The sequence below is a fragment of the Terrapene carolina genome, unplaced genomic scaffold (assembly GCF_002925995.2).
Source record: "Terrapene carolina triunguis isolate 2854851 unplaced genomic scaffold, T_m_triunguis-2.0 Scaffold30, whole genome shotgun sequence".
Classification (NCBI taxonomy): Eukaryota; Metazoa; Chordata; order Testudines; family Emydidae; genus Terrapene; species Terrapene triunguis.
The window spans coordinates 721919-748761 of record NW_020664381.1 but is presented as its reverse complement, the minus strand read 5'-3'; the positions used below and the strand labels follow the sequence as shown (position 1 = coordinate 748761).

The window sequence follows — 26843 nt, the reverse complement described above, 5'->3', positions numbered from 1 at the left end:
TGTGTCAGTGCTAATCCATTACACATTGTACTAATACATCACCTTCTACTAACTTACAATTAATAAAATGGCATTTCATAGCTTCATAACTGCAATTATTATATCTTCTTGTCAATGTCCAATTAGTCATGCTTTATTATACAGCTTTAGTTGTGTCTAAATCTTATACAGTTTTACTCTTGTTTTTTTTTTTAATAACTCACATGGATTTTTGGCTAATATTGTCAGTTGTGTGTTGTATATAATCTTTTCATAAAACTTACAGAATTGCTTTTCTGGATGAATGGTGGTTAGGTTTTTACTTTTTGGATACCTAACATTATAAAGTAGGAAATATAAAGTAAAAAAATATTTATTCAGACCTGATTTTATTATTTATTTATTCCTAGGCACCCACTGTTTCCATTGTTAGCACTATTATTTGAAAAATGTGAACAATCTACACAGGGCTCAGAAGGCACTACCTCTGCTAGTTTTGATGTAGATATTGAAAATTTTGTAAGGAAGCAGGAGAAGGAAGGAAAACCCTTTTTTTGTGAAGATCCAGAAACTGATAATTTAGTAAGTATAAAGCATTTTTATGAAGCAAATGACACTTCTCCCTCTTATTCCCAATTACTTCTCTCAACTGTTGCTCTTGGTAGATTCCCAAATCTTTTGATCCTACAATGGTGTATTGTTAATATTGTACTGAATTCTGAAACTAAAGATCAGAAAAAGTCTGTAAACTTAGTTTGTCTTTTTATCCTTTTTTTGTTATCTACAAACATCTATTGCATCCTTCATTTTGACCACCTGCCTCACATTTTTCAATAGTTGTTTCCAATATGTGCTCCTAAAACAGCTGAGGTTGACATTATATTTAGAGATGAGTTAAGACACATACCCACTACAATCCAGTTGACTGTACAGAGTAGTTTCTCAGAAGGCAATCAGATAATTTTTGTTCACTGTTCTATAGATCTTATCTAGTCAGATTTTCCTGTGGTGTGTTTTTTGCCTGATGCATCTGCATTGTCTGAGGGAGGAAAGGTTAGAAAATTTGCCCACTAACTTTTATACATTAAAAAAAAGTCTGAGGCCTGGTATGCAATAGGAATATAAGGAAATCTTTTTTTAAAAAAATTCAAGTAGAACAGTTTGTATTGAATGATAAATCAGTTTGAGACAGCATTTCTAAATGAAACTCAGTTTGGTATTTTGGGCCTACGTAAAAAGCTGTTCAAATGGAGAGTCCTATAAGGTTGTGTCTATTTTGTAGCAATAAATGGAATTCTGCCATTTCAGACAAGGCAGAGAGAAGGAACTTCAAATTAGGCAGCTGATGAGTACTTGCAGGTAGAGGATCAGAGATTCAGTACCTCTGAAGTCCCAGTTGCTCAGAAGAAGCCTACCAAAAAAGCATTCCAACTTACACGGAAAGAACTCACTGTCTGGTCCAAAAAGGCCAATGTGGCTCTTTTGACATGCATCACACAAAAAATGTTTGACTACCTTATTTTTATGTTAGAGTGAGAGATCTTTTCTCTGTGTTCTACCTAGGTCGGTGAGTCCTGCTAGCTTCTCACGCACACATGTCAAGCCCAGTAAAGGCCCTTTTCCATAAATTCAACCTCAGAAGTCTGTCTTAGTACATCTTGCATTGCTATTTTTTGGTAGGGCTATGATTTCAGTGTTTTTAACGATGAGTGTCAAAAGAATGTTGGCTTGGGCTCTGTGGCATCCACACAGAGTTCCAGACCTATTTTTACAAGGTATTATTGCTTGAAGTCCGCCTCATTGAAAGCAGGCAATAAAGATTATTGTATTGCTTTTTGATCAAGATATATTTTACTTTGTTTTTGTTTTTTTTCCACTTTGTTACAGTATATTTATATTCTTCCTACATTGTTGCAAGTTCTGTATTTTTACAAACACAGCCTTGGAGCGTTAGAGACTCGGAGTAGGGATCTATTATGTATCTTTGGAGAAAAGATAGTTTCCTATCCTTAGTTTTCTAAAAGTGTGTGCATAAGTATATTTTAAAGACTAAAAGACTATAAACCAAGCTTAATGATAAATGGCAATAGATTGAATTGGGGAAGGTGTCTATTGGGATGCCCACAAAGGCTGGTGTTAACATTTTTAGCGATCTTGAAGAGTCAGTAAACATGTTTTATTTATTAATTTAACGAAATTGGGAAACAAGTCAGGGCAGAAGAATGTTGTAATAGAAAGGGACTTAGAAAGATTAAAAACATGCAGTTAATAACTTGGGGGAAGGGAATAGTGAGAGACACAAGTCAATACATCTGGGGAAAACTTAAATTCTTATTTTTGAGTTAAACAGATGGGAGAAACCTAAGTTGTTTGGAAGTGACAGAGAGGTGATATCAAGGTGATAGTGACAGAGGGGTGACAGCAAATTAGACATGAGTGTACATGGCTGCCAAAAACCAAAAATCAATTTTGGCTACATATAGAAAGACATGATATCGTGGAGCAGGGAGGTAGGTAATAGTTCTTATCTATATGGCACTTGTGTGACTGTGGTTGAAATACTGGGTTTCTTTCTGGGTACAAGACGAGAAAGGTATTGACAAACTGGAAGGAATTCAGAAAGGATCATCAGAAACTATCAGGGGACTGGAGGGAGTGAAGTATGAGGCAACATTGAAAGGGCTTGATACATATTTAAATTAAGCTACTTGGAGGGGGAGGAAGACAATGTGCTGTACTGAAAAGGTTACAGTAGGCTTACTTGCAGATTATATACATTTGAGGTGCAGAGAAGAGCTCATGGTGGGGGGCAACTCCATGACTAGACTTGAATGAAAGGGAGATAGATAGCTGAGGATATTTCCATTGTCAAGTAGAAAGTTTGTTTTGGTGACTTCTAATTGAACAGAGTTAAACTGGAAAACCCAGTTTTTGTTCAAGAAAGATGGAGAAACAGTTAAGGAGTTAGTGAAATATTTACATTATATTCATTTATAGGCCTTTCAATGGCACTCCTCTGTAGTCTGAGTACCCCAGAGGCATTAATGCATAATCAACACCTATGTGAGGTGGAGAGATCTTACTATCTCCATTTTGCAGATGAAGAACTGAAGGCACAGAGATTCAGTGGTTTGTCCAAGGTCCCAACTAGGAAGAGAATTCAGAACTCCTGAGTCCCAGTCTAGTGTTTCAACTATGAGACCTTTGTATCTCTCTAACGGAGAGGCAAAGTTTGGTGTAATTTACATAAGAAAAGGTCATTGATATTGTAAAATAATTTGTCCAAACAAAAAAAGACAAAATGTGTTTGTATCCTATAACAGTTCTGTGGCTAAATCCTGTAGTAGAGTGGCTGTTGCCACCATAGACAAAAATAATGGACAAAATGTGGAAGAGAGAAAATAAACCAGGTCCTTCCACAGGCTTTTTGAAAGCTGCAAGCAGCAGGGGCACATGGTGTTTGTTCATTTTAACTGGAATGTTAATGACCCAGTGAAGTCTTGTGAAGTACTCATACCACTATATTATCATAAGTGTTGGTAATAATAATAACTGCTTCATTAATGGCTATAATGATATATTCTCTCCCATCATATGAAAAGTGTAGCCAAGCCAGTGGAAAACACTGCAGGTTTACTGACATTCTGTAAGACCCACCACATTGCTACCACCATTTTAGATTCCTGTTGAAAAGAAAGAGCCCCGCTGCAGACATTTCACACCTTCAAATTGTTTTCAATTAAAATATCTTGTTTAAATATGAGGTTCATTGTCAAGGGGAGAAACACATTTAATGGTTTTAAATAGCCATAAAGATTTCTTTCTGAGAAAGATTGCAGCCATTATTTCAGATTCAGTCATCTTTGAAGTATGAGTCACATGGTACATGATCTTGTGAGTTTGTCACTTGATAACATGACAGAACTGTAAGCAGAATTCCCTAAACAGACCATTGGTTTTAGTCATTTTTAAGTCCATGATCCTAGTATATTGACTGGCAGGAATTCTTATAGTATTAGAATTGAGGGACAGCTCTTCTCTTTCCTCACTTCTGCCAGTTTCTTAGCCTGTAGTGCCTCTGTCAGTTCTTTCAGGACTGACAGCAAAGGAGTGCCTGACTGCTGCTGCTCCTAAATCAGCCACAGCTTTTGGCTGGCATCTTAGCATTTCCTGTGCGGTGTGTTTTTTTTTTTTTTTTTCAGACTTCTATTAATCTGCCTTAGATTCTGTCATCAAGATAAGTCAAAATGAAAGTCATTTTATTCTGCATGAAATAGATCAGATGATACTGCCTCAAGGTATTTTTAACTTTTTGAATATTAACAAAGACACTGTTTTCCTTTGTCCTCCGCTCCTGGTTTCTTTCAAGAGGAATAATCAAAATCTTTAAAGCTCTTTGCCCATAGATCATGTGGACTTGTTTATGTCTACTGCAAATACCTTAGATAGGTTCTCTATGGTATGTCTGTTAGCCATACTCCTCCCCTATTTGGGAGCTTTCCACTACGAGATAATTCAGAAATGACACCTTTTGACCAGTGTAACCTCTTCCCCCACCTGTTGGTATTATTGGACATTCTGGATTGTTCACACGTCAATATACAGTCCATCAGTCAAGGGCACCAAAGAAATGAGCAGAAGAGTTCGTCCCCAAGAGCCAACCAGACACAGGGTTCTTATGTCAACCCTCCTTGAATTATTGGTGCTCCCACAAGGGAGGCTTGCAACTGGTTGCAATGGCAGCCTTTCCTCTCTTATAACTTTTAAAAATATATATTTATATATCCAGGTGGAGTGGGCAGGATCCTTAATTACAAGGTTGATTTCTCCTCCTCCTTCCCCCTGCCCCCCAGCTTCTCTTCTTCTGTCTTTGGCCCCAGCTCATCCAGGCAAAGAAGACAGGCACTAACAGAGTGGGCCACACAACTCCAAGACTCCCTTCCCTCCAGTCCAGGCCCCGTTGCATTTCCTGTGGACACATAAACATGTTGGGGGTAAATACCAGCTCAATAGTACACTGTCATCTTGGAACAAGAGCTGAATTAGGAAGAGCCATGCATTTCAGTATTGATTTAAAAGAAGCCACATATTTCAGTACCAACAGACGAAGAGCCATGAGCTTGGCCAAGGTGAAAGAGCTTTCTTTTTACTTTTGAGGGGGAGCGGGGGAGAGAACAGCTTTCAGAATTTAGACTTAATGGACAGCAGGTTTAAAACAAACAAAAGGAAGTATTTCTTCACACAGTGCTCAGTCAACCTGTGGAACTCCTTGCCAGAGGATGTTGTGAAGGCCAAGACTATAACGGGGTTAAAAAAAGAATTAGATAAATTCATGGAGGACAGGTCCATCAATGGTTATTAGCCAGGATGGGCAGGGATGGTGTCTCTAGTCTCTGTTTGCCAGAAGCTGGGAATGAGCAACAAGGGATGGATCACTTGATGATTACCTGTTTTGTTCATTCCCTCTGGGGCGCCTGTCATCGGCTACTGTCGGAACACAGGATACTGGGCTAGATGGACCTTTGGTCTGACCCAATATGGCTGTTCTTATGACTTACTCAGTGTTGCTTCAAGGACTGTTCTGAGGTCACAATAGCGCCACAATAATTGGGATACTGTGACCATGGTCCTCAGCAAACCCATATGGCTCAAGGGCAGCACAGAGGCTAATCCACTAATTGCAGGATATTCTGAGCAATCATAAAGGATGGTCTGGGAGTCTCCCATGGATCAGTAACAGAACTCTAAAGGTGATTCATCTGTCTCATACACCTAAACTGGCTGAGATGCTCCCAAAAAAAGGGGTTGATCAAGTGTACATGGCCTCTAAAGAGTGGTTTGCCAACATGGCACAGATCTTTTGGGAATGAAGCCGTTTGGCTAAAATGGGAGTGGATTGTGAGCTTTATTGGGTTGCAGAATCTTAAAGCACAGTGATTCAGCAGTTTTTAGTAAATTTTAGTCATTTTGATGACTTCCTATTACTTTGATCCTATGAGGACTACTCACTTCTTAAGTGAGCTGATGGATTCCTGCACTAATGCTATGCAAAAGATTTCAGCATGTGAAACTCCAGCAGAATTTACTTGAAATATCTCTAAGGACCACCTTAGTGCACCTGTAGTTGAGAATGACATCTAAATTAAATTTCAGCACTGTCTGATTATTTGAATTGAGAGGATTCAGTTCCTCCATGCTGCACCCAATTGAATCAATTGGCATAGTATCCTAAAGGGTGCCACTCCGAACATCGTCTCATACAAAGACCATTGAAATCAGTGGAAAGATTCCCATTGACTTCAGTGGACTTTGGATGAGGCCCCAGTGAATAACTCTGAAGTAATCTATCCTAGAGAAGATACACATTAGTACTTGTATTCTTTGTATGCTAGATGCAGTGTAATGTAATGGTACAACCATTGTTAGCATTAGGTAATGAGATTTCTTTATTGGGTCAGTACTAAGAATGCCACAGGGGCTTACCGATGAGACTTGTTAGCAGTATGTTTTGCGAGTTCTGTTGTTACAGATATTACCAAGCAGAGTATTTAGAATAGCTCAGATCATCCAGAGTAGTGAAAAGGCTATCTGGCAACATTTAAAAAGAAGACTTAACAAATTAGCAGTTTAACATTATCAACTTATTTTTACACCTAGTTGAATTGATCCAGAGAATTAAAGATTAGTTAGAATCATCAGTTGGTTGCATTACTCAGAAGTGCACACTAACAATTTTCAAAGGCAACACTGAGGTGTATGTTACAAAAGAATGCACATAATCTTTGATGTGTCTGCTGACCCCAAGGTATTGAGGTGGCCTCCTGCGAGTAGTGTGTCTGACTATATTTCCCAATATATCCCTGTGGGGGGACATATGGAGGTGGTGTTGCTAATCCAGGCAGTTATTTATCATATGAGAAGTAGCATAGAAACTCAGAGCAGTCCATGTTTCCTTTATCAGATGTATGGTATTATTTAGAGGCAAGGAGAGACTTTCCATAGGAAAAGTGATCTTGAGACAAATAAAAGGGTTATGGTAAAGGTGGACAAAATAATGAATAATATATAGAAGATAAATCTGCGCACTCCTGTTTACTCTTTCTCATAATACAAGAGCAAGGAATTTGCAGTGCAATTTAAAGGCAACACATTTAAGGCTGATTTTAAAAAATAATTTTCACACAACATGTGGAATTCATTGTCATTGAAGCCAAACTTTAATAGACATCAAAGGATTAGACATTTTGTAGTGATAATATGCCTGATATGACTCTCATTGAAGTCAATGGGAGTCTTTCCATTGACTTTAATGGACTTTGGTTTAGATTCAGTACAGTCGCAACAGATACAATACAATTTTTTAGAAGAACAATAAACCCTCATCTTTTAGTGCATAAGCCAATCTAATAGGATATCTGATGAGATGGTGGAGAGTCGGAAGGAAACTTCTTCCATGGGCAGTTTATTTTATAACTGTCCTGCTACAAGGTTTCTTTCAACTTCCTCTGAAGTATCTGGTGCTGGCCACTTTCACTGAAAGGATATTGAAGTAAATGGACAAAGGATCTGTATGGCATAGGCATTCCTTTAGTCCTATTCCCTGTTTTGTAGTATATGCCTGGGTTTGCTTAAAACAATATCAATGTACTTTTTACTGTCTGGTACCTATGGACAAATTATTCTGCTTACTGGATTTAACCATTAGTGGATGTTCCAGATTTGTTTCTACAACTGGAAAGACAATATCAGATGACTATTGACACCCATAATTAGGTGGCATGTAATAGTCAGTCATGCTGGGGGAAAAGAATTCTAATGCTTTGTCCACAGGAAATTAAGACTGCAGATGTACTTATTACATGCGAAAATGTGCACATCCCAATTTTCAGGCTGTGGTCTCTTTCTCTCAAGCGAATTAAAATGAAATATTATTTTTGCTGCAATTGTCTGGAAGCGTTTCTCTATGGTCTGTTTTGGACTATTGTGCTAGAATTTTATTTTTATTCTTTGGTTTTTAGTGTGTCTAGCTCTCACTTTATCTTACATTAGTTTTGTCCTTGCTTTAATGTTAATTACAGTATCACCACTAATCTGAGACAGAGGGTCAGAACTGAGGCAAGGTAACTTATTTCAAACAAGTAAAAGTTTTGATACTTAGGTAATACTATGGGTACTGTCCATCTGATCCTATAGATTAGCATTAGTCAAGCCCTCCAGTGAATGCTACCTAACTGTTGTATGCTCATTGTGACTTTGTCCATGAATGTGTTTTGTTCCTGGTCCTCCTTCAAGCCAGTAGAGAATAGTTTGGCGAGGCTAAAAAAAAGTTTATATTTAGGCTGTTTACTTGTAGCTACATCAAGTCTTGTTTTGCCACTGGTTGTTTTTGTTTTAAAGTTCTTTGTGCAAAACCCATGTTCTACCATTGCGGCATTACAGGACAATTTTTTAATAATACTTCCACCAAGAACAGTATACCCTTAAAAGCAGGTGACCTGCTGGTTAAACACTTTGTTAAATATGCATGTTCATGATCATTTATATGGGATTTGGAGGTATTTAAACACAATTTTAAAGGCAACCGCTGGAAGAGGTCATTGGTCTAGAAGACTGTCTATTGTATACTTTCATAATGGCTCGTGCTTTTTTTTTTTTTTTTTTTTATTAGGTTTTTGTTTTTTTTTTTTTTTTTATCACTAGGACTCTGTGTAGTCAAAATATTGAAATCTGGTGAATGTGCATTCATATTTTAAATAACACTTTGAGCACATGGATCTGATTTTTCTGCAGCTTTTCTTTTAAAGACTCAGAAGCATTTGCCATCCCTACAGATAAGGTTTTGGACCAAAGGGCTAGGATTGCCTTTCATTGCTGTGAGTTCCGACATACCACTTTCTAGATTTGCTAAAACTTCATACAAGAAAGAGATCCTCTCCTTGAAGAGTAAGAAAAACTTCAGGCACAATGTAGGCTGCATCCATCATGGAAAACAATGTGCGCACAAATTTGCCTGTCTTGATCTCCTTAAGATGCCCTTAACTAAGGTTACTTCAGCCCCTTAGCTTAGTTTCTGCAATATGTAGCAAAATGGGTGACTGTTAAATGATCATTTTTGATCACTGGCTTCAGTGCTCTGGCCAGGCAAGCAAATCAGTGTACATGGTGAATATGTCCAAAATAGTGCACAAAAGAAATCCAAACTTTATGGAATAAGGAGAATCTTTTTTGAGATCCAGAATAGCAAGTCAGTATTGTGGATGATGCACTTTACAACAGCCAGACAAGGAGTATTGTGCCTAAATTTGGCCTGCACACTACTTTACTTTAATATCCTGTATTCACTACTGTACAATCAGTCTTGAAAGACCATTTGGTTTTGGTTGTAGCTATTCTGCCATGATATTTACAATTCCTGACGCTGTTTTTATTCCCTGAGTAGTACCACTAGCTATCCCAGATTGCAAGTCTTCTATATCAGCAAAGAGTACAAGATCTGTTATCATGCGCAAATCAGATTTCACCATCTCTTGCTCAGTTACTTACCTGTCAGTTGATTCATCAGCAAGCACAGTAACAAAGCTAGCTATCTGTATATATTTCTGAGGCACTTCCTGAAGAAACTTTGCATTTGTAAAGTCTTCCATGCTATAGTTATTATGATTTGATCTAGGACAAGGGTGGACAAACTTTTTGGCCTGGGTATGGAAATTGTATGGCGGGCCATGAATGCTCATGAAATTGGGGGTTGGGGTGCGGGAGAGGGTGAGGGCTCCAGCTGGGGATGCGGGCTCCAGGGTGCAGGAGGGGTTCAGAGGGTGGGAGGGGGATCAGGGATGGGACAGGGGGTTGGGGCGCTGGAGGGGTTCAGGGACGCGGGCTCCGGGCGGTGCTTACCTCAAGCAGCTCCCGGCAGCAGCGGCATGTCCCCCCTCAAACTCCTATGCGGAGGTGTGGCCAGGCGGCTCTGCGCGCTGCCCCATCCAAGGCCTCGCCCCTGCAGCTCCCATCAGCCGCGGTTCCCAGCCAATGGGATCTGCGGGGGCAGTGCTTGGCGCGGGGGCAGCGTGTGGAGCCCCCTGGCTGTCCCTATGTGGGGACATGCTGCTGCTTCCGGGAGCTACGCGGGTCAAGCCCTGGACCCTGCTCCCCAGCAGGAGCGCGAGGGCCGGATTAAAACATCTGAAGGGCCAGATGCAGCCCCCGGGCCATAGTTTACCCACCCCTGATCTAGGATTAAGGCCACTTTTGGCCTTCAAATTGCAAAATCTCAGAATCCCTTGAACTAAAATCTTGTTTAGTGACTGTAAAGAGTGTTAAACAAGGTGACAAACTGTTGGATCTCCTTATTTAACACTTTACAGAAAATTATATAGTAACAGGTTCTTGTTGGGGGCAAAGCAACTTGTTTTCTGCATCAGTGTATTTTGCATGAGCAGCAGAGAAATCATGTACGTGTAGCAAATCAGTTCTAACGGTTTTTCACCCACTTACAAGAAGATCTCTCATCAGAAAGCTTCTCATGTTTTCTGCAAATTACACAGAACATTTCATCTTTCTGACATGAACTACATCTATAGTAGCTTTTAATTAATTCTGGAAATTGCATTTAACTCTAAGTATCTCATTTTTCTTATGTGTCATGTGCTTTATTCTTTCTTGGCCCAGGGCCTCCAATATTGCGCTCTGCTGATGATGGTTTTTTACCCCAAAACCCAGCAGTGTGGTTCAATGTCTTCCACACACTTTTCAGATTTGTTTAAAATTAGGTGCATAGATAGTCTTTACACAAATGTTTCTTAAGCATGTAGTGTGTAAATCAAGGATTGCTGCAAAAAATCAGACTACCTGTCCTTAGTAGCAGTAAATTTGCAGTTTGAAGGCTGCAACAAAGTATTAGAGAGAGATCATCTCCATTCTAAATAAAATCAAATTGTGTTTAGCAGCAGCAAGTAATGACATTTTTAGTTAGTTTGAGTAAACGATAAACTCTGGGGACGGGGCAGACTTTGTTAGGTACATATAGTGCTTAGCAAAATGGTGTCAATCTCTGATTGAGGCCTCTAGTGCTGCTACAATATAAATAATAATACACAGCCTACTTTGGCTTGGCTGAAATGTTAAACCGTGGCTTCCCTTTTTGGCAAAGATACCTGACTGCCTTTGAACTACCTGACTGCAGCAGACCTCTGATCAGAGCACTTGTATCCAACACATTATCCTCAGATATGCTCAGTAGTGTGCTTTTCCCCTTGTATCAGCCCCTTTCCCCAAAGCATTGCATATCTGGCTGACAGCAGCTAGGCCCATCCCTCTGCCCAGCATCTCCTCCCCTCCACTCTCACTAGTAGCTCAGTGTTGCTGATCCTCTCTGTCCCTGCTCTTGAGGCAACTTAATTCTTTCTGCTCCCCTTTCCCATCCACTCGGTCCTCTGACTATGGTCTATGTTGCTGTGTCTGATGTCATTCTGGCTCTCCTAATGTCCTTGTTCGGTGAACAGGAAGTCTGGTGCTTTTACTTGCCCAGATAACAATTTAACTTGTCTAAGGCTTCTGGGTGATAGGGTTTTTCCCCTGCCCTGCCACAGGATTTTTTTGTATTTTGTACATTGTAAGTAATAAAGTTCTGTAGGCCAGATAAGATTACACATGCATTCCCATTGTCTTCAAATTATCCCGAGTGTCACCAGTGCAACCCTCTTACCTTCAGTGAGTTTGTACTGGGATAACAGATTGGAGCTTCGTGAGCAATCCTGTTGATGCACAAGGTGAAATAGGGTGAGCTGAGGATTCTTTCTTAGACGTGTTAGCTCTGCAAACTGGCATAAAAAGCAGAAAAACAATGCGTTTTTGTTACTAACGTCAGCAGATATGGCTGAATACACATAGGAGCAGATCTGTTGAGTAAAATGTCAGTTTTATGTAGTCTTGCTTTGGAATAAAACTGCATTTTAAAGGATATGATTACAAATATGTTTATATCCAAAGGATGGTATGAATGCTTGCTTGCTTGCTTATTTATTTATTTATTTATTTATTTGCTGACGGGCTCTATTCTTGTTTAAGAACTGAAGGTTCCTCTCCCACTTTTTCACTTTCACAGCTCTGTTCTTGAGGCCTTATGTTGCTGCCAATGTCCTTTTAGGTAATAGGGCAGCATTAATTGGACACTTGAGTTGCCGAATAATGGGTAGCACTCCTCCTCAGCAAGGCTTCCATAGCACTTATGGTTTCTTCTGAACCAAGGAGTGAGGGAACGGGACTGAAGAATTGAACCCCTTCTTCTGGGTATAGCTCAGAGTACTATTGTTCACCACACCTGCCCGAACCATCTTTTTAAAATTGTACAGTAATATAGACTGTGGCCAAGACAAGAAAAATCCTATGCTGTATTTGTTTGTTCTGTCTTGTTTGACAGTTTACCTAAGCAGTGGAGCAACACAGGATTTTGTTCTAAACACATGCCTTTCACACTCCAGTAAAATACAGCCTGGGAAAGAGTATTGTGAGCAGCCTTCTGCATCAGTAATTCTGTGTTCTGGTAATTGAAATAGTATATTCTTACATGGTTTTTAAAGTTTGCCTTATATTATTCATGCAAGTAATAGTGTTTTCTTGCCTTGTTTCTAAGTCTTTTTTCCATCTTTCTCTCTAGATGGTAAAGGCAATCCAGGTTCTACGTATTCATCTGCTTGAGCTAGAAAAGGTTAATGAACTCTGCAAGGATTTCTGTAGTCGTTACATTGCCTGTCTGAAAACTAAAATGAACAGTGAAACTCTACTAAGTGGAGAACCTGGAAGTCCTTATTCACCTGTACCATCGCAGGTACATTTCAAGTTAGTTTAAATTAGCTTTTGCTTAGAAATACCGCAAAATTTATAAATACCTTTTTGCTGCACTTTGTAAGAATTCCACTTATGCACTGCTTACCTTGTTCTTTGTAATTGTGTTTTTATTAAGGTTAGCAACCCTCTTTTGAGGAGCTGAACAGTGGACAAGTTTATTGAAAAGTGTCAACACTTAGAGACATGCCATAATTTCTGTTTGCCTGCATTCCTTTTACTTCTTACCTCAGTCCAGCAACTTCAAAATAAAAAACAAACAAACAAAAACTTGGGATTTGCTGGAGTTGCTGCCTTGATGAGAACAGATGTTAGGAAAGAGAATGGGCACAAGAAAAAGTTGTAGTAATATGCATTGCATCTCTTTGGCAATGTCTCCTTAGCTGTGACCCAGCTGTCAGGTTTATCTGCCTCACTGAAGATGAAAAGACGATTTGGCTCAGTGTGTGTATATAAACTGAACGTATAAATTGATCCAAACATTTTAGAGTGGACAAAGGTTACCTGTTGGTTTTTAGTCATAATATTTTAGAGATGTGTCACGTGTCTGTTCTATCTACCTTGTAATATTAACAGCTGCACATAGTCTTATACACGTGCACGCTATTTGCTAGATTGTTGAAATATTACAATACCTAATCTATTGTATAAAATAATCTGAGAGGTAATGATTGCTTTATTACTCTTTCTGGTACTCCTATTATTCTTTCCTTGTAGAGTGACCAGGTGTCCGGTTTTCAACTGGAACACCCGGTCGAAAAGGAACCCTGGCAGCTCCAGTCAGCACCACTGACCGGGCTGTTAAAAGTCCAGTTGGCGGTGTTGCGGGGCTAAGGCAGGCTAGTCCCTACCTGTCCTGGCACTGTGCTGCGCCCCAGAAGCGGCCAGGAGGTCCGGCTCCTAGGCAGGAGGGCCACGGGGCTCCGCACGTTTCCCGCGCCCCAAGCACTGGCTCTGCACTCCCATTGACCTGTTCCCAGCCAATGGAAGCTGGAGGGGTGATGCCTGCGGGCGAGAGCAGCGCGTGGAGGCTCCTGGCCCCCCCACCTAGTAGGCGCCGGACCTGCTGGCTGCTTCTGGGGTGCCAGGGTGGGCAGGCAGGCAAGAAGCCTGCCTTAGCCCCATTGAGCCGCTGACCAGGACTCGCCCGAGCCCGAACGCCCTGCCCCAGCCCTGAGCCCCCACCAAACCTGGAGCCCCCACCTGCATCCCAAACCCCTCATCCCCAGCCCCAACCCAGAGCCTGTACCCCCTCCTGCACCCAGCCCCCTGCCTCAATCTGGAGCCCCCTTCTACACCCCAAACCCCTCATCCCTAGCCCCACCTCAGAGTCCGCATCTCCCGCCCAGAGCCCTCACCCCCCGTACTCCAACCCCCTGCCCCAGCCCAGAGCCCCTGCTCACACTCTGAACCCCTCATCCCCAGCCCCACCCCAGAGCCTGCACTCCCAGCCGGAGCCCTCACCCCCTCCTGTATCCCAACCCCCTACCCCAGCCCACTGAAAGTGAGGGTGGGGGAGAGCAAGCCACCAAGGGAGGGGGAATGTAGTGGGCGGGGGTATGGTGTTTGGTTTTGTGCGATTAGAAAGTTGGCAACCCTATTTCCCTGAGTGTGGACAATGATGTCATACTACCTAGTAGTGCTTTAGTCTAGGGTGCCGATCCTGTAATGACTTACGTGCATGTTTAACTTTATGTACTATGAATATTCCTAATGGTTTAAATTTCAGTTTTTAAAGCTCACTTTTTGCTTTTGGTACTTTGAAGCGTGGCGAGGAAAGTTTGAAATTACATAGAGATTACTTAAAACAATTTTTGGTGGCATGGCTACTAGCTGTCAATCCTACAGACACACATTTGCTTAATTTTTACACGTGTACTTCCTTTGAAGTCAGTGGGACTGTTCACAGGCAAAGTTAAGAATATGTACAAATATTTGCAGGATCAGGGTGTATGAACATAATTTAAATTACATAACTGTATTACACAGTTTAATTAAATTATAATATTAAGGTATCATGTACATATTGCATTTTTAAGTCAGAAAGCTACAGAAGGAATTAAGTTATTTATTAAACCTCCAAATTCACTTACAATTGGTCTCAGGAGGTAAAATTACATCTACTCTTTATCTTCTATGTCTTTGAAAATTGTTGTTTCACTTCTGGTTTAGTTCTGTATCCAAAATCTTTTTTATCCCCAAATATATTTGGGTATTTCATGTCTGCTTTGTGAATTTATTATTTAATGACTAATGTTTTCAAGCTGATCAGTTTGCAGTAATGACCTTTGAGTGATGGAGTCTTTCCCTTGGAGATGATCCTCTTTTTAAAGCCCCAGATTTGTTGCAACTAAAAATTACATGAGCATACTTAATTTAAAAAAACTAATTATTTTATTTTTCTAGCAAATTCAAAGTGCCATTGCAGGCACACTGAGTCCCCAAGGGATTATGGTGCCTGCATCAGCATTGCAGCAGGGAAATGTAACTATGGCAACAGTAGCAGGTATGACACAGAAAAGAAAAACTGGCATATTGCTTTTTATTTTGCTTTCTTTCACAGTTGTTAAGAAATGTACAAAGATAGGAATATTTTTTATTATTAATAACTCCTATAATAGTAACTTTCCAAATGTCATACAACCGAGTGTCCCAGTAGTTCTTTTGAATACTGGTTTCATATGTTGTGTGTAAATTAAGTATAGTATATACCAGGGTTCTCAATCTTTTTTTCTTTATAGCCCCCCCAACATACTATAAAAACTCCATGATCCGCCTGTGCCAGAACTACTGGTTTTCTGCATATGAACGCCAGGGCTGGTGTTAGAGGGGTAGCGAGCAGGGCGCTTGCCTGGGGCCCCATGCCACAGGGGGCCCCGAGAAGCTAAGTTGCTCAGGCTTTGGCTTCAGCCCTGGGTGGCAGGACCCCAGGCTTCAGCCGCATGCGGTGGGGCTTTGACTTTGTGCCCCAGGCCCCAGCGAGTCTAATGCTGGCCCTGCTTGGGGACCCCCTGAAGCCTGCTCATGGCCCTCCAGAGGGCCCTGGAACCCTGGTTGAGAACCACTGGTATATACTTATGTATATACAGCCAAAAAAAGGACATTGCACAGAAATATATCTAAAGGATTTTGTGGAAAGTGGGGGTGAAGGGTGTGATATATCTCTATGCAATGTCCTTTTATAAATGGAAAAATTATTTGATCTATTGTTGAAAAGAACATATGTTTTCTACTGTTTTTCAAAATATTATTAGGCAAAAAATATGTATTATTGAAATGCTGTGCTTTAAAGTCTTTCATCGCATTATGTAGATTGGTAACAGGAACTGGAAGTCAGTGAAATCCTGACAACATCAAACTGCACCATTGTGTTGGGCTGGCAGTCAAGATGAAATACACTTGAAATGTCTTGTCACTAAGGTCACTATGAGCATCTGATCTGACATATCTAAAATGGATGGAAATTGAGTCAAACTTGTTATGGTTTTCTATGAATGAAACTTTAATATCCAAGAGTGCATCTTAATGTGTTAGAGAAGTTGTAATAAAATATAGTTAATATCAGTTATCTAAAAAATGCATTTCTATTTGTCAGCAATAATGTTATTAAAATAATTAAATAGAATGTTATTTGTCCCTCTTTAAATTAGACATGGTACAAGAATGATGTTTGTCAGTAAAATAACTCCCATCAAGATATTCACTTAATAGTGATCTTAGTGTTGAAATGCATGTTTTTCAAAAATTCACTTTCATCTACTTTATAATCATAATTTTGTGTTTGTTTTTAAAGGGGGTACAGTGTATCAGCCAGTCACTGTGGTCACTCCACAAGGTCAAGTAGTGACACAAGCACTGTCACCTGGGACAATTAGGATCCAGAATTCACAGGTTTGTTTCATGGTCTTCATGGAATAGTTTCTTGGAGTAAAAAACCTATTTTTTTAAAGTAGTAGTAATGTATTCAGTATGATAAAGTGACAGACTGAGCATTACACAAATAAACATTAATTAATGTAGAATTAATTACTTTAATCCAGAAAAAAATGTTAAGCATTGCTGCAAAGATCCCCACATTTGTAATATGGCATAGGATCTCAAAGATTTGCAAAAATCTCCCTTGACAGAACAGAGCATCATGACATCAACTATCAATTCCTTTCTTCTTGGTGATAGCAGAGAAGTATTTGTATAGAAGAAAAATAGTTTACTGAGTAAACGTTAAGCATTTTTAAACTCTTTCTAACTGAACTAGTATTATGGCAGGATGGATGTACACAAGTATGTTATGATGCCATACTGCTGGTGTCAGAAGTGTCACTTCGCAAGAAGGCTGCCAGCACCAGTAATTTAAAACTTTATTTTTATATATTTCAGAGTTTACTCTTGTTAAGAGGTGTTTCTCACTACACAAACTTTCAGAGTACTGTGTTGAACTAAATGGGTGACAGCCAAATAGTGTGCATTACATCACACTCAAGAAAGAGAAAGATCAGCCTTCTTTTGCTGAGAAGCCCTTTACAGTTTAGAATAGGACAGTCCAATCAAATCTGCATTATAGGAAAGGAAAATATATGATAACAGATTGACAGTCTCAAATCAGAACATCAAGATAGTGGTCCATGTATCAGAAAGTGGTAAATCAGATTATCCAGGAATAAGAAGATCCTAGAGTGGATTAATTTTGTTAAACATTTGAACAGGAAGATTCATTTGCATAATATAAAGTCCATTATTAACAATTACTGATTTTCTTTCATGAAAGAGTATATTTAAAATTCACTCATTCTTTGTAACAGCACGTACCTGGCCAAATACTGCCCTCAGATACATATACCTTTGAGTTAATAGGAATTGCATCCATGCCCCTGACTTGTAAAATTTCTCACATAAACTGGATTGTTGAGAGGGAAAACTATTGCTTCTTTCAATGGAAAATGTGTGGCTTCCAGTGGGAAATAATAACCTCAATTTATGCACAAATATGTCCGTTTCCTTTGACTTCTGTTGGAACTCCAAAGTCCATCTGTGGGTTGACTTTGACCCTGTATTCCACTGTAACCCTTGGGCATGAAATAGATCTTCCTAAATTCCTATTTCCAGTGTTCCATAACTTTCTGAGGGAGTGGGGAAGAAATTATCTTGTGGGAGCTGAAAAATGCAATGGTGAGCCTCTGCAGAGAAGCCGATTGCTGTGAATTTAAAAAAATTGGCTGTGTGTGTTGTCAATTCTGAATGTGTTTGGGGGCTAGGAGAAATTTTGTTTTCATATGATACTTTACACTTAGCTCAAGAACAGCCTTTTAAAAATAGTCACACTCAGCATATACACAATGCTTGGCGATGAACCAGTGTTCTGTCTTGTTTGAGGAAACTTGGTTTAGAAATAATGAAGTTGTAACACAGCTGTTCGAAATGATTTATCATATGTGAGCTCTATGCTATTTCCTACTAGGTTTGGATAAACACTGAAGAGCGTCTCTCCAAATGTTCATAGATGCAGATTTTTTCAATGTGGGAACATCTAGATACATCAATTGAGAGTGAAAAAAGGAGACAAAAGAGGGAAAGATTGATAACTTATGAAGGTTTCATACATCTATGTTAAAAATCATTAAGGTCTAGCTTTTACTTGCTGTTATGGATCCTACAATAGCCGGAACTCTTCCCCATGTAGGCATTACATTAGGGTCTTCCATTAAATGGTCCTACAGTATAGAAACAATACAGTACAACTTTTTTTTTTTCTTCAGATGTCTTGGGGGTTGTGGGGAGACCTGGCCAGCAGGCTTTGAAATCTGTTTCATGTTCTCTATCCCAAGTGCAGACTTTTCAAATCCTGCTGACTTCGGTTTCAGAGGATTCCAGCTGACTGAGAGGACTGTCTCGTTTCAAGTCTGTATGCTGTGCTCCTTTTAATCATGCAGTGGCCTGCCAGGTTTGGGGGACCAAGAACATTTACGAGTGAAGCCAGTCAGCCCTTTCTAAAACAGCTGGTGCCACTTGGTTATGTTCTGTAGCTGAGGGAACATGGAGAATATAATACAGCCTCAGGGGCTATAACCCAGAGTTGGTAAAACAAAACACTAAATATGTGCCTCTGAAGCTGTAGAAAAGGTACAGCATAAATATAAATCAAGTGCATGCAGCATTGGTTACTGACTGGGTAGAGTTAAAATTTGTGTGGAAACTCTAATTCAGAATCGCCTGATTTTTGTGCATTTAAATTTTAAAACTTAATTTTGCTTTAGTGTAGTTTTTAAAAATGTATGTGCACATATAGAGATATATGAGGAAAACCTTATTAATTGGTATTTTAAGGATGTACATTTAAGTAATAGATTCTCCCTGTACAGTGGCTTTGCATACAGTTATATACTTGCTAAAGGAGCTGCTGAATTTCCACTACAATCATTTAAACTTCGTCATTTATTTTACTCTGTTCTCATGCTCTTTTGAACTTATTGTTGCAATAATCTAAATTCATCAGGCCAAACTCAACTTGAACGTGTATGCATGCAGTTCCCAAGAAACTGCATGCATACTTCAAGGACAGAGTTTAGCTGATTTTTCTCTTAAAAGTGGAGCTGGTGATAGCTGTTTATTTTACAAAGTTAGTTGTCATACATATATTCTTTGTATCTGTTTATATATATGGCTTTCTTTAAGGAGCTGGTGTGTGCACCTCTCACCAGTTCAGCTTTGTAGTTTCCAGAGGCTGGAGGTGGGGGGGAACGTTAAGTAGTGAGAGCTGCTTTTTATACCTGTCATTATTGTCTTCTTAGATGATGATGATGTGTATTGAGGCACATGCACAGACCTATTGTGCTTTGAGAGTTTTGATGTATTTTTTTTAGGCTGGGGAAGTAAGGGCCGTAGAGTTAAATTCACCTCAGTGCAGAAGACCCGCACAAGGTGTCTTACACTACTTAAGCTCCATGTTAAACCCCTAGGGCCTGATTCTTCACAGCCTTGCATCTTGTGTAGTCACACCTGCGTAAAGTGAGTGTGAAACACTACAAAATAAGCATAGCATGTTACACTCTTTGTGCACCACGCATAAATGGCTACACAAATTGCAAGTCAGTAGAGAATCAGATTCTCAATATGGTGTTTACAGGATAAGGATGATCTTATGCCTGGCCCCCTGCACTGGAATGAATATTATTGTAAGTGAAAATAAATTGGCACTTGGTAGCTGTGATGTGTTGAATACAGCCTCCTGGCAACTACAGCAATTCTTGAAAGAGGTTCTAGAAAATGCTAAAACATCAGAAACCTGATAATATGTAACCCAGAGTATGGATCTCTTTAGGATAATACTGCAAGAGAACTTCCACCACTACCGCTGCAGGTAAATAAAGTACCCTTTTTTGACACAGATTATAGAGCTAATTTATTTCATTGCTTTCACATGATAAAAACAATTTTTGTGCAACATCTTTATTCATTAAAGTAACTTTATAACTTTCCACATTTTTCTTAAATTATTTGTGCAGCTTCAGTTACAGTTAAACCAAGATCTAAGTATCTTGCATCAAGATGATGGCTCGTCAAAAAATAAGAGAGGGGTTCTTCCAAAGCACGCTACTAATGTGATGAGATCTTGGCTCTTTCAGCACATAGGGGTAAGAATTAAACATCAGCAGTCATAAGTATTCAGAGAAGACTTTCTGAGGAAGATAAAACTTTTTGGCCTTTCTTTGTATGCATTAAGGGCCCAATTCAGCTTCCACTGAAATCTGTTAGAGTTTTCCATTGACTCTAATCTGAGCTGGATAAGGCCCTAATTTTGCATATATTTAACATTTGAACTGCAAGATCTTATTAAATTTCCTAGAAGTTGTTATTCTTTATTTCATTGGTGCCCAGGATTTAGTGCCAGGTACTCCTCCAATGCATGGCTCACTTTTCATGTATAAATTATATGTGGAGGGGAATTGAATTTTCACCAAACTTTCCAACAACTGCTTTGTGCCATTGGCTCCATGTTATTCTACAGTGTCTTCCCTGTGCACACATACTTGCGCTGGAAGGGGAAGATAGGTCTCTATTAGTAATAAATACTCCATTAATTTATAGCGCTCTATCTTCTGTTTTAGCTAACTGATGTTACAACTGATAAATTATGCATGAAAATCACATGTGCATTTCTTATGTTACATACAGTTTCCTTGTCCTGTTTAATTCGGGTGGAGGGGGGTTGTTATTTAACCACGTAAGGCTCATCAGCACTCTCATGTGACATAGCCGTCCGACAGTGTAACTAATCAAATCTTACCACATGCTGTGCTGATGAAGGATCACACTGTCTAACAAGGACTCTGGCAACTGTGAGAAGCATTTTTTTTCTGAATTTGACATTGGCAATTAAATGATGGCATAAACACTTTATAAAGATAAAATCAGTTTTTGTTTAGTAAAGTTTTACTTGTTAAGTGACTGTATCAGTAAAATTTTGTTTTAAAAATTATTTTGTTAATGAAACAGGTGTTTTTTTATTCTAGCAATTTTTAATCAATAGTAATGAAGAAAGTTTCATTTTCTTTTAAAGAATGTAAACTTTTTGCTTTTTTCTTACTTTTTTTTTTTTTTTTTTTGTCCTTAGCATCCATATCCAACAGAAGATGAGAAAAAGCAAATTGCTGCCCAGACAAATCTGACACTACTGCAGGTTAACAATTGGTAAGATCCAAAACTTTGGCTTAATGTCCATAATTGGAGTGTGGGTATGGAGGTACACTCTGTGTATGTGAGTGCCTTCCACATGTGTACAATACATAGAAATAAAATTAAGAGTCTAACTTAAACTAAAAAATCATGAACATCTAGAGTTAAATCTACAGTTCTACACTAAACTTGCCTGGAAACAATGGATGGTCTTCCATATAATAGTACTCTGCAAACTTAAAGCACCTAAAGACCTCAAAACACCCTCCAGGCACTAAGGATTTTCACTTCATAACACCCCGAGAGATATGGAAGTAGTAGTATGCTTATTTTGCTGATAAAGGAATTGAGGCTAGAGAGCTTTAATGACCCGTCCAACAGACCAGAAGTCTTTGTCATATCTGGCATAGAGCTCTGGTCTCCTCATTCAAAGTCCTGTGCTTTGTCATAAGACAATCCTTCCTTACCTAACTACAGTGAAATTAATTACTGATGGCTTTTCAGGCTTTTGAATTTATGTTCAGGAGCAGAAAGAGAGGGAAGGATGGTTCCTGTGCAGCAATTGGAGGGGCCTGAAATAAACAGGAGGAGAGCAGGGAGTTGCAGGGAATTGGGAAGAAGGTGGAGAATCTGTTTGGTAGAGACTGTTGACAAGAGAGTGGATTGACTGGCGCAAGAGCCAGGCATGGGAAATTTAGTGGGACCATCAAAGGATGTCAGGCAGGAGCTAGGGACAAACCAGAGAGAAACAGGAAAGAGCCAGGTGAGCAGGGAACCTGAGCAAATGACCCAAGTAGGAGCCATGTCTGGGGTGACCCTAATTAGAGGAACGTCCATTATCTGGGCCATGCTGCAATGATTCACAGCGTATATTGGGTGGGTGGACCTTAGAATGCACCTGGCTAGAAGAAGAACTGTACCAGTTGGCAGTAGAGGAGGGAGGAAGAAGGGCCTGACAGCCAGGGAGAAGTAGAGAGCTGCTTCCTTAGTTAGATTTGCAATATCAAAGGACTTCAGTGCTCCAGGAGCAGGTGTTGTGGTTCAATGGTTCTCATGCATCCCTGACATGGAGTGTGAAACCAAGGTGCTAAGAAATAGCATTTTTCATTTTTAATATTAATTTCTATTTAATTTTTATTTTTTGCATAAAACATTGGTTGAGACCGTCTCTGTGTGTGCGTGTATGCGCATGCATTCACAATTTTTTGGTCATAAGCTGTGGGGGTTTTTTTGTTGGTCATGTTTAGGTTTATCAATGCTAGAAGACGAATTCTTCAGCCAATGCTGGATTCTAGCTGTTCCGAAACTCCAAAAACAAAGAAAAAAACAGCTCAAAACAGACCAGTTCAGAGGTTCTGGCCTGATTCCATTGCATCGGGAGTTGCTCAGCAGCAATCTAATGAACTTACAATGTCAGATGGTAAGGAAAATTGGCTGGAACATGTATAGTAAAATGAATTCCTTATTTAAATGTCTTTATTACATAGAAATAAAGTGGTTTTTGTTGTTATGTTTTGGGGCATTTCCTGATGTAGCTAAACCACTGTGTTGGTAGTCTGGAAAAAATTGACAGAAATTTCTCTCTCAGAATTTTAGCTAAATACTTGGATTTTTGGTATATAATATTATATTTAGAAAAAATGTGTTTCAAGAATGTTGTTTAGGTTTCTCAAAGTCAAACACTCGGAAGTTAGGAAATGTCAGAATTAAAGTTGTCCATGCAATCTTAATTCTTCGCTCTGGTGCATGTGTATTGTGATATAGTTTTTAGTTACATGAACATGTATTATTTTTCCCAGAGTGGAAGAGCCAGACTTGTTACATGGGGCCTCCTGACTCTCCACGCTGTTCTCATTCGTGCAGACCACCCTGCCTTACTGCCCAAGGTACTACAGCTCCCATTGAATTCTCTTGTAGTGTTGTGTGCTCAGTGCTGCAAACCAGGCCCCAAGAGTCTCACATTGGGCACTGAGAAATGAGGACTATATCATTAGTAACCACCTGTTGAACTTTTGGTTTAAATGACTTGGCTAGCATCATGTAGGAACTTTGTGGCAGAGGCAGGAATAGACCCAGTTATCCCTCCTGGGTGGCATCCAACTGCCTTAACCACAGGACCAGCCTTTCCCTTCCTGCAGACCCCTGCCTCAAGTCCCTACTCACCTTGCAGCATCTGCATCAAGGGCCTGATCTGACTCCCACTGAAGTCAATAGGAAAGCTGCCAGTAACTGTTGACAGGGTGGGTGAGGTAATATCTTTTATTGGACTCACTAATATCCTGGGAGCAACACTGCTACAACACCACTGCAATTAATTGTTGACATCAATGGGAGCTAAATAAGGTAGCAGTCTCATCCATTTAAGTAACCCTGATTCATTCCCTGAGCACCTTCCAGCCTGTGCACTGAATGAGGTAGAGGTACAGTGGGAAATATTAGTTTGTGATCATGTAATTAAAGACTGTATCATACATGCACACAGAGGGACCAAATAGAGTCTTGCAATCTCAATTCTGACATTTCCTAACTTTTGAGTGCTTGACTTTGCAACCTAAATAACATAGTTAGTTGTTGTATGTAATTTCCAAGGTATCCTATTAAAAAAACCAAATTCTCTTGTGTAATGTTAAATCTAAATTCTGATTTGATCATTGTTTTCAGTTTACTAATTGTATACATGTTTTCACCTCTCCAGGAGCTGTTGTAACAATTACAGCTCCGGTCAACATGAATGTAGACAGTCTCCAGTCTCTGTCATCTGATGGTGCTACTTTGGCTGTTCAGCAAGTTATGATGGCAGGACAAAGTGAGGATGAATCTGTGGATAGTGGTGAAGACGATGGAGCAGACCTCTCAACAACAAACATCAGTGGGCTTGTTTTGGATAACAGTGATTCTCTGCAGTAGGAAGCAAGAGAATGTGACAAAATATTTAGGAAAATGAATGGACTGACTGACTGTTTTTATAGTTTGCACAGCAAACATTTTACACAAGTTTTATTTCTAATATGTTTTATATGTAGATATAGAAGGGTGCACTTTTTTGTATTTCATAGTAAGCTTAAAGAGTGTCTTTGCAGGTGCAGCAACTTCTTTCAAATGTGTTTTTGAATTTTGAAGAGAGGTTGAGTTTGTTTTTTTTTAATTACAAAAAATTGCATCTAGTAATATAATGAACCACATAAATACCCCTTTTGTTCTCTCATTAGATTGAAAGTGCTACAATTTCTAAAGAATTATGCAGTTTCAATTAGACCTGTTGTTAAAGACAGCTCTTGGTTGACTAACGATGTAAATTCAAAGCATGTGGCACTTGATCATTAAGTTAGACACACATTTGAAAGATGCTTCTGCACCTTAAAAACTGCCAGTCTGAGGTGGGCAACAACACACACCCACAAAGAAAATGGAGATGTGTGATTCAGTAGCGAATGTATGACAGTTTAAATAAGTTTAATTTCTCTCATAGTCAGTGAGCTTGTTTATCATTTGCTATAAAAACTCCTATTTTTACCTTGGCGGGATTATTGGATAAAAAAAATATTTTTATAAATTGAGTAGGAATTGGAATGACAACTGTATTGAGCATGAGAAAAAAATTTCCAGAAGGGGAAAATAAATGTTTAGTATTCCTATTTGGAAGGTTCTGAAAATTTGACCAAATTTAATAAACATGCCTAATGCTAGTGTTCCATGGTTCTCTGCTATCCCATAGTGGTATAGTATATTTGATAATAGCATAAGAAGGGCCCACAGTTTGATGGGATTTTGATATTGTCAAACTTTGATTTATATATGTGTAAACTAATGCTCAAATTACATTTAACTCTGTATCTAAACTTGTATCTGAAGATATTTGCTAAATAGGTATTCAGGTAAGTAAGTACAATTATCCACAATTTCTAGTAATCAACAGAGAAACTTAATAGTTCATGTTTTTTCAGTCTGATTTTTAAAAATGAAAAACTGACTGGCTAGTTTTTCCACCTCAGTTATATTATTGAATTTGAAATTTGTTTCCACATACAAAAAATATAATTTATGGATTATATAAAGAATCTTTTCAAATACAAACATCACTACCAGAATTTACAACAGGCTTGTAAAAAATCCTTGTGTGTCTTTTAACAAACTCAGAACTAGTGATGAAAATAGATTTATCTGTGATAATGGTTAATTTCAGTTTATCCGCAGATCTTGAGTTGTGTATTGTTATTTCTGAACACCTGTTATTGACCCTTCATGCTGAAAAAGTTGGTCTTTCCCCATTGTTAAGTGCAAATAACAGTAGACTCAAGAAATCTTGTAGCAGGACAGTGTGAAAAGGAGGGTGCTACCTTCAAATCTTAAGCACTGATTGAGCAAAGCACTTAGTTATGTGCTTAACTATAAGCACCTACTTAAAACCATTCCTGTTCCACAAAATATCCAAGCATGTGCTTAGATCCCATTGACTTCAGTGGGGTTAAACCATATACTTGAAATTAAACACATGCTTAGGTGCTTTGTTGAATTGGGGCTTTAAAGTCTGCCTTACTGAGCAATTTATAGGCAGCATGAACAGAGACCTTGACAGGAGATGCTAAAAAATTGTTACATGTACATAGAAGGCAAATTTATTTTTCAGAGGTTACCATTAAAAAAATCCTTGTTTTACTGGCATTGGGCTACATTCACCACTAGCATAAGCAGCTGACTTCGCTACTGTAGCACCTACTTATGCCTGTGATGAATTGGGCCTGTTGACTCAACTGCAGTAATGAGGTATTATTATGGTTAGAATTATTAAAGTAAAGTTTTTAAAGTATTTGTTTTAATCTATCTTCTCTGTTTTTGCCTCTAGTACCCTTTCCATATGTACTGAGCAATTTAAAGAAAATACTAAGAGTGTATAATGAAAGATTTAATTATGAAAACTGGTATAATGTAATTGATTTAAGGCATACTGACAAGTCCAATTTGACCCCAAAATTAAAAGGGCACAGTCAACTTTAAAAATCAAACTCCTGTATGAAAACATTTTGCCTACTATTGTTACAAGCAACACCCAAGATGAATATAACTGACAGAGATTGGAAGCAAAAATACTTTTCTTATCTTTTCAATTTGTTTACTGTTTGCTTCTGCCAGCACTTTTTCAGTGTTTCCATGGTAGAGCCATTTTTTCCTATTGTACTGTGTATGTTTTTCATACAACAGAAGGTGAGAGGAAAAATATTTTTAGGGCTTGATTCAGCCAGCTTTGTTCATGTTTAGTAGCAGTTGAAGCCACAGAGCTGCAAATACTTACATACGTGAGTAGAATAATGTATTGCTCAATACGAGCAAAACTGGCAGAATTGAGTCCTCAAAAA

General features: G+C 39.0%; 1 protein-coding gene across 5 annotated transcripts in view; it reads left to right on the top strand.

Moving 5' to 3' along the window:
* Window positions 1-26447, top strand: part of LOC112111323 (homeobox protein PKNOX1) — a 60371-nt gene extending 33924 nt beyond the window's left edge. For 2 of the 5 annotated variants that reach the window (XM_024206701.2, XM_024206699.2), the window contains exons 5-14: window positions 390-561; window positions 12632-12802; window positions 15226-15325; window positions 16613-16710; window positions 20135-20173; window positions 20319-20447; window positions 21428-21504; window positions 22737-22909; window positions 23289-23375; window positions 24185-26447. In XM_024206701.2, coding sequence (XP_024062469.1) covers window positions 390-561; window positions 12632-12802; window positions 15226-15325; window positions 16613-16710; window positions 20135-20173; window positions 20319-20447; window positions 21428-21504; window positions 22737-22909; window positions 23289-23375; window positions 24185-24396 — 1258 coding nt within the window. In that variant the 3' untranslated portion in view covers window positions 24397-26447. The remainder of the gene's footprint in view (window positions 1-389; window positions 562-12631; window positions 12803-15225; window positions 15326-16612; window positions 16711-20134; window positions 20174-20318; window positions 20448-21427; window positions 21505-22736; window positions 22910-23288; window positions 23376-24184) is intronic. The other 3 variants (XM_024206702.2, XM_024206703.2, XM_024206704.2) reach the window with 3 other exon arrangements.
* The last annotated feature ends 396 nt before the right edge of the window (window positions 26448-26843 follow it).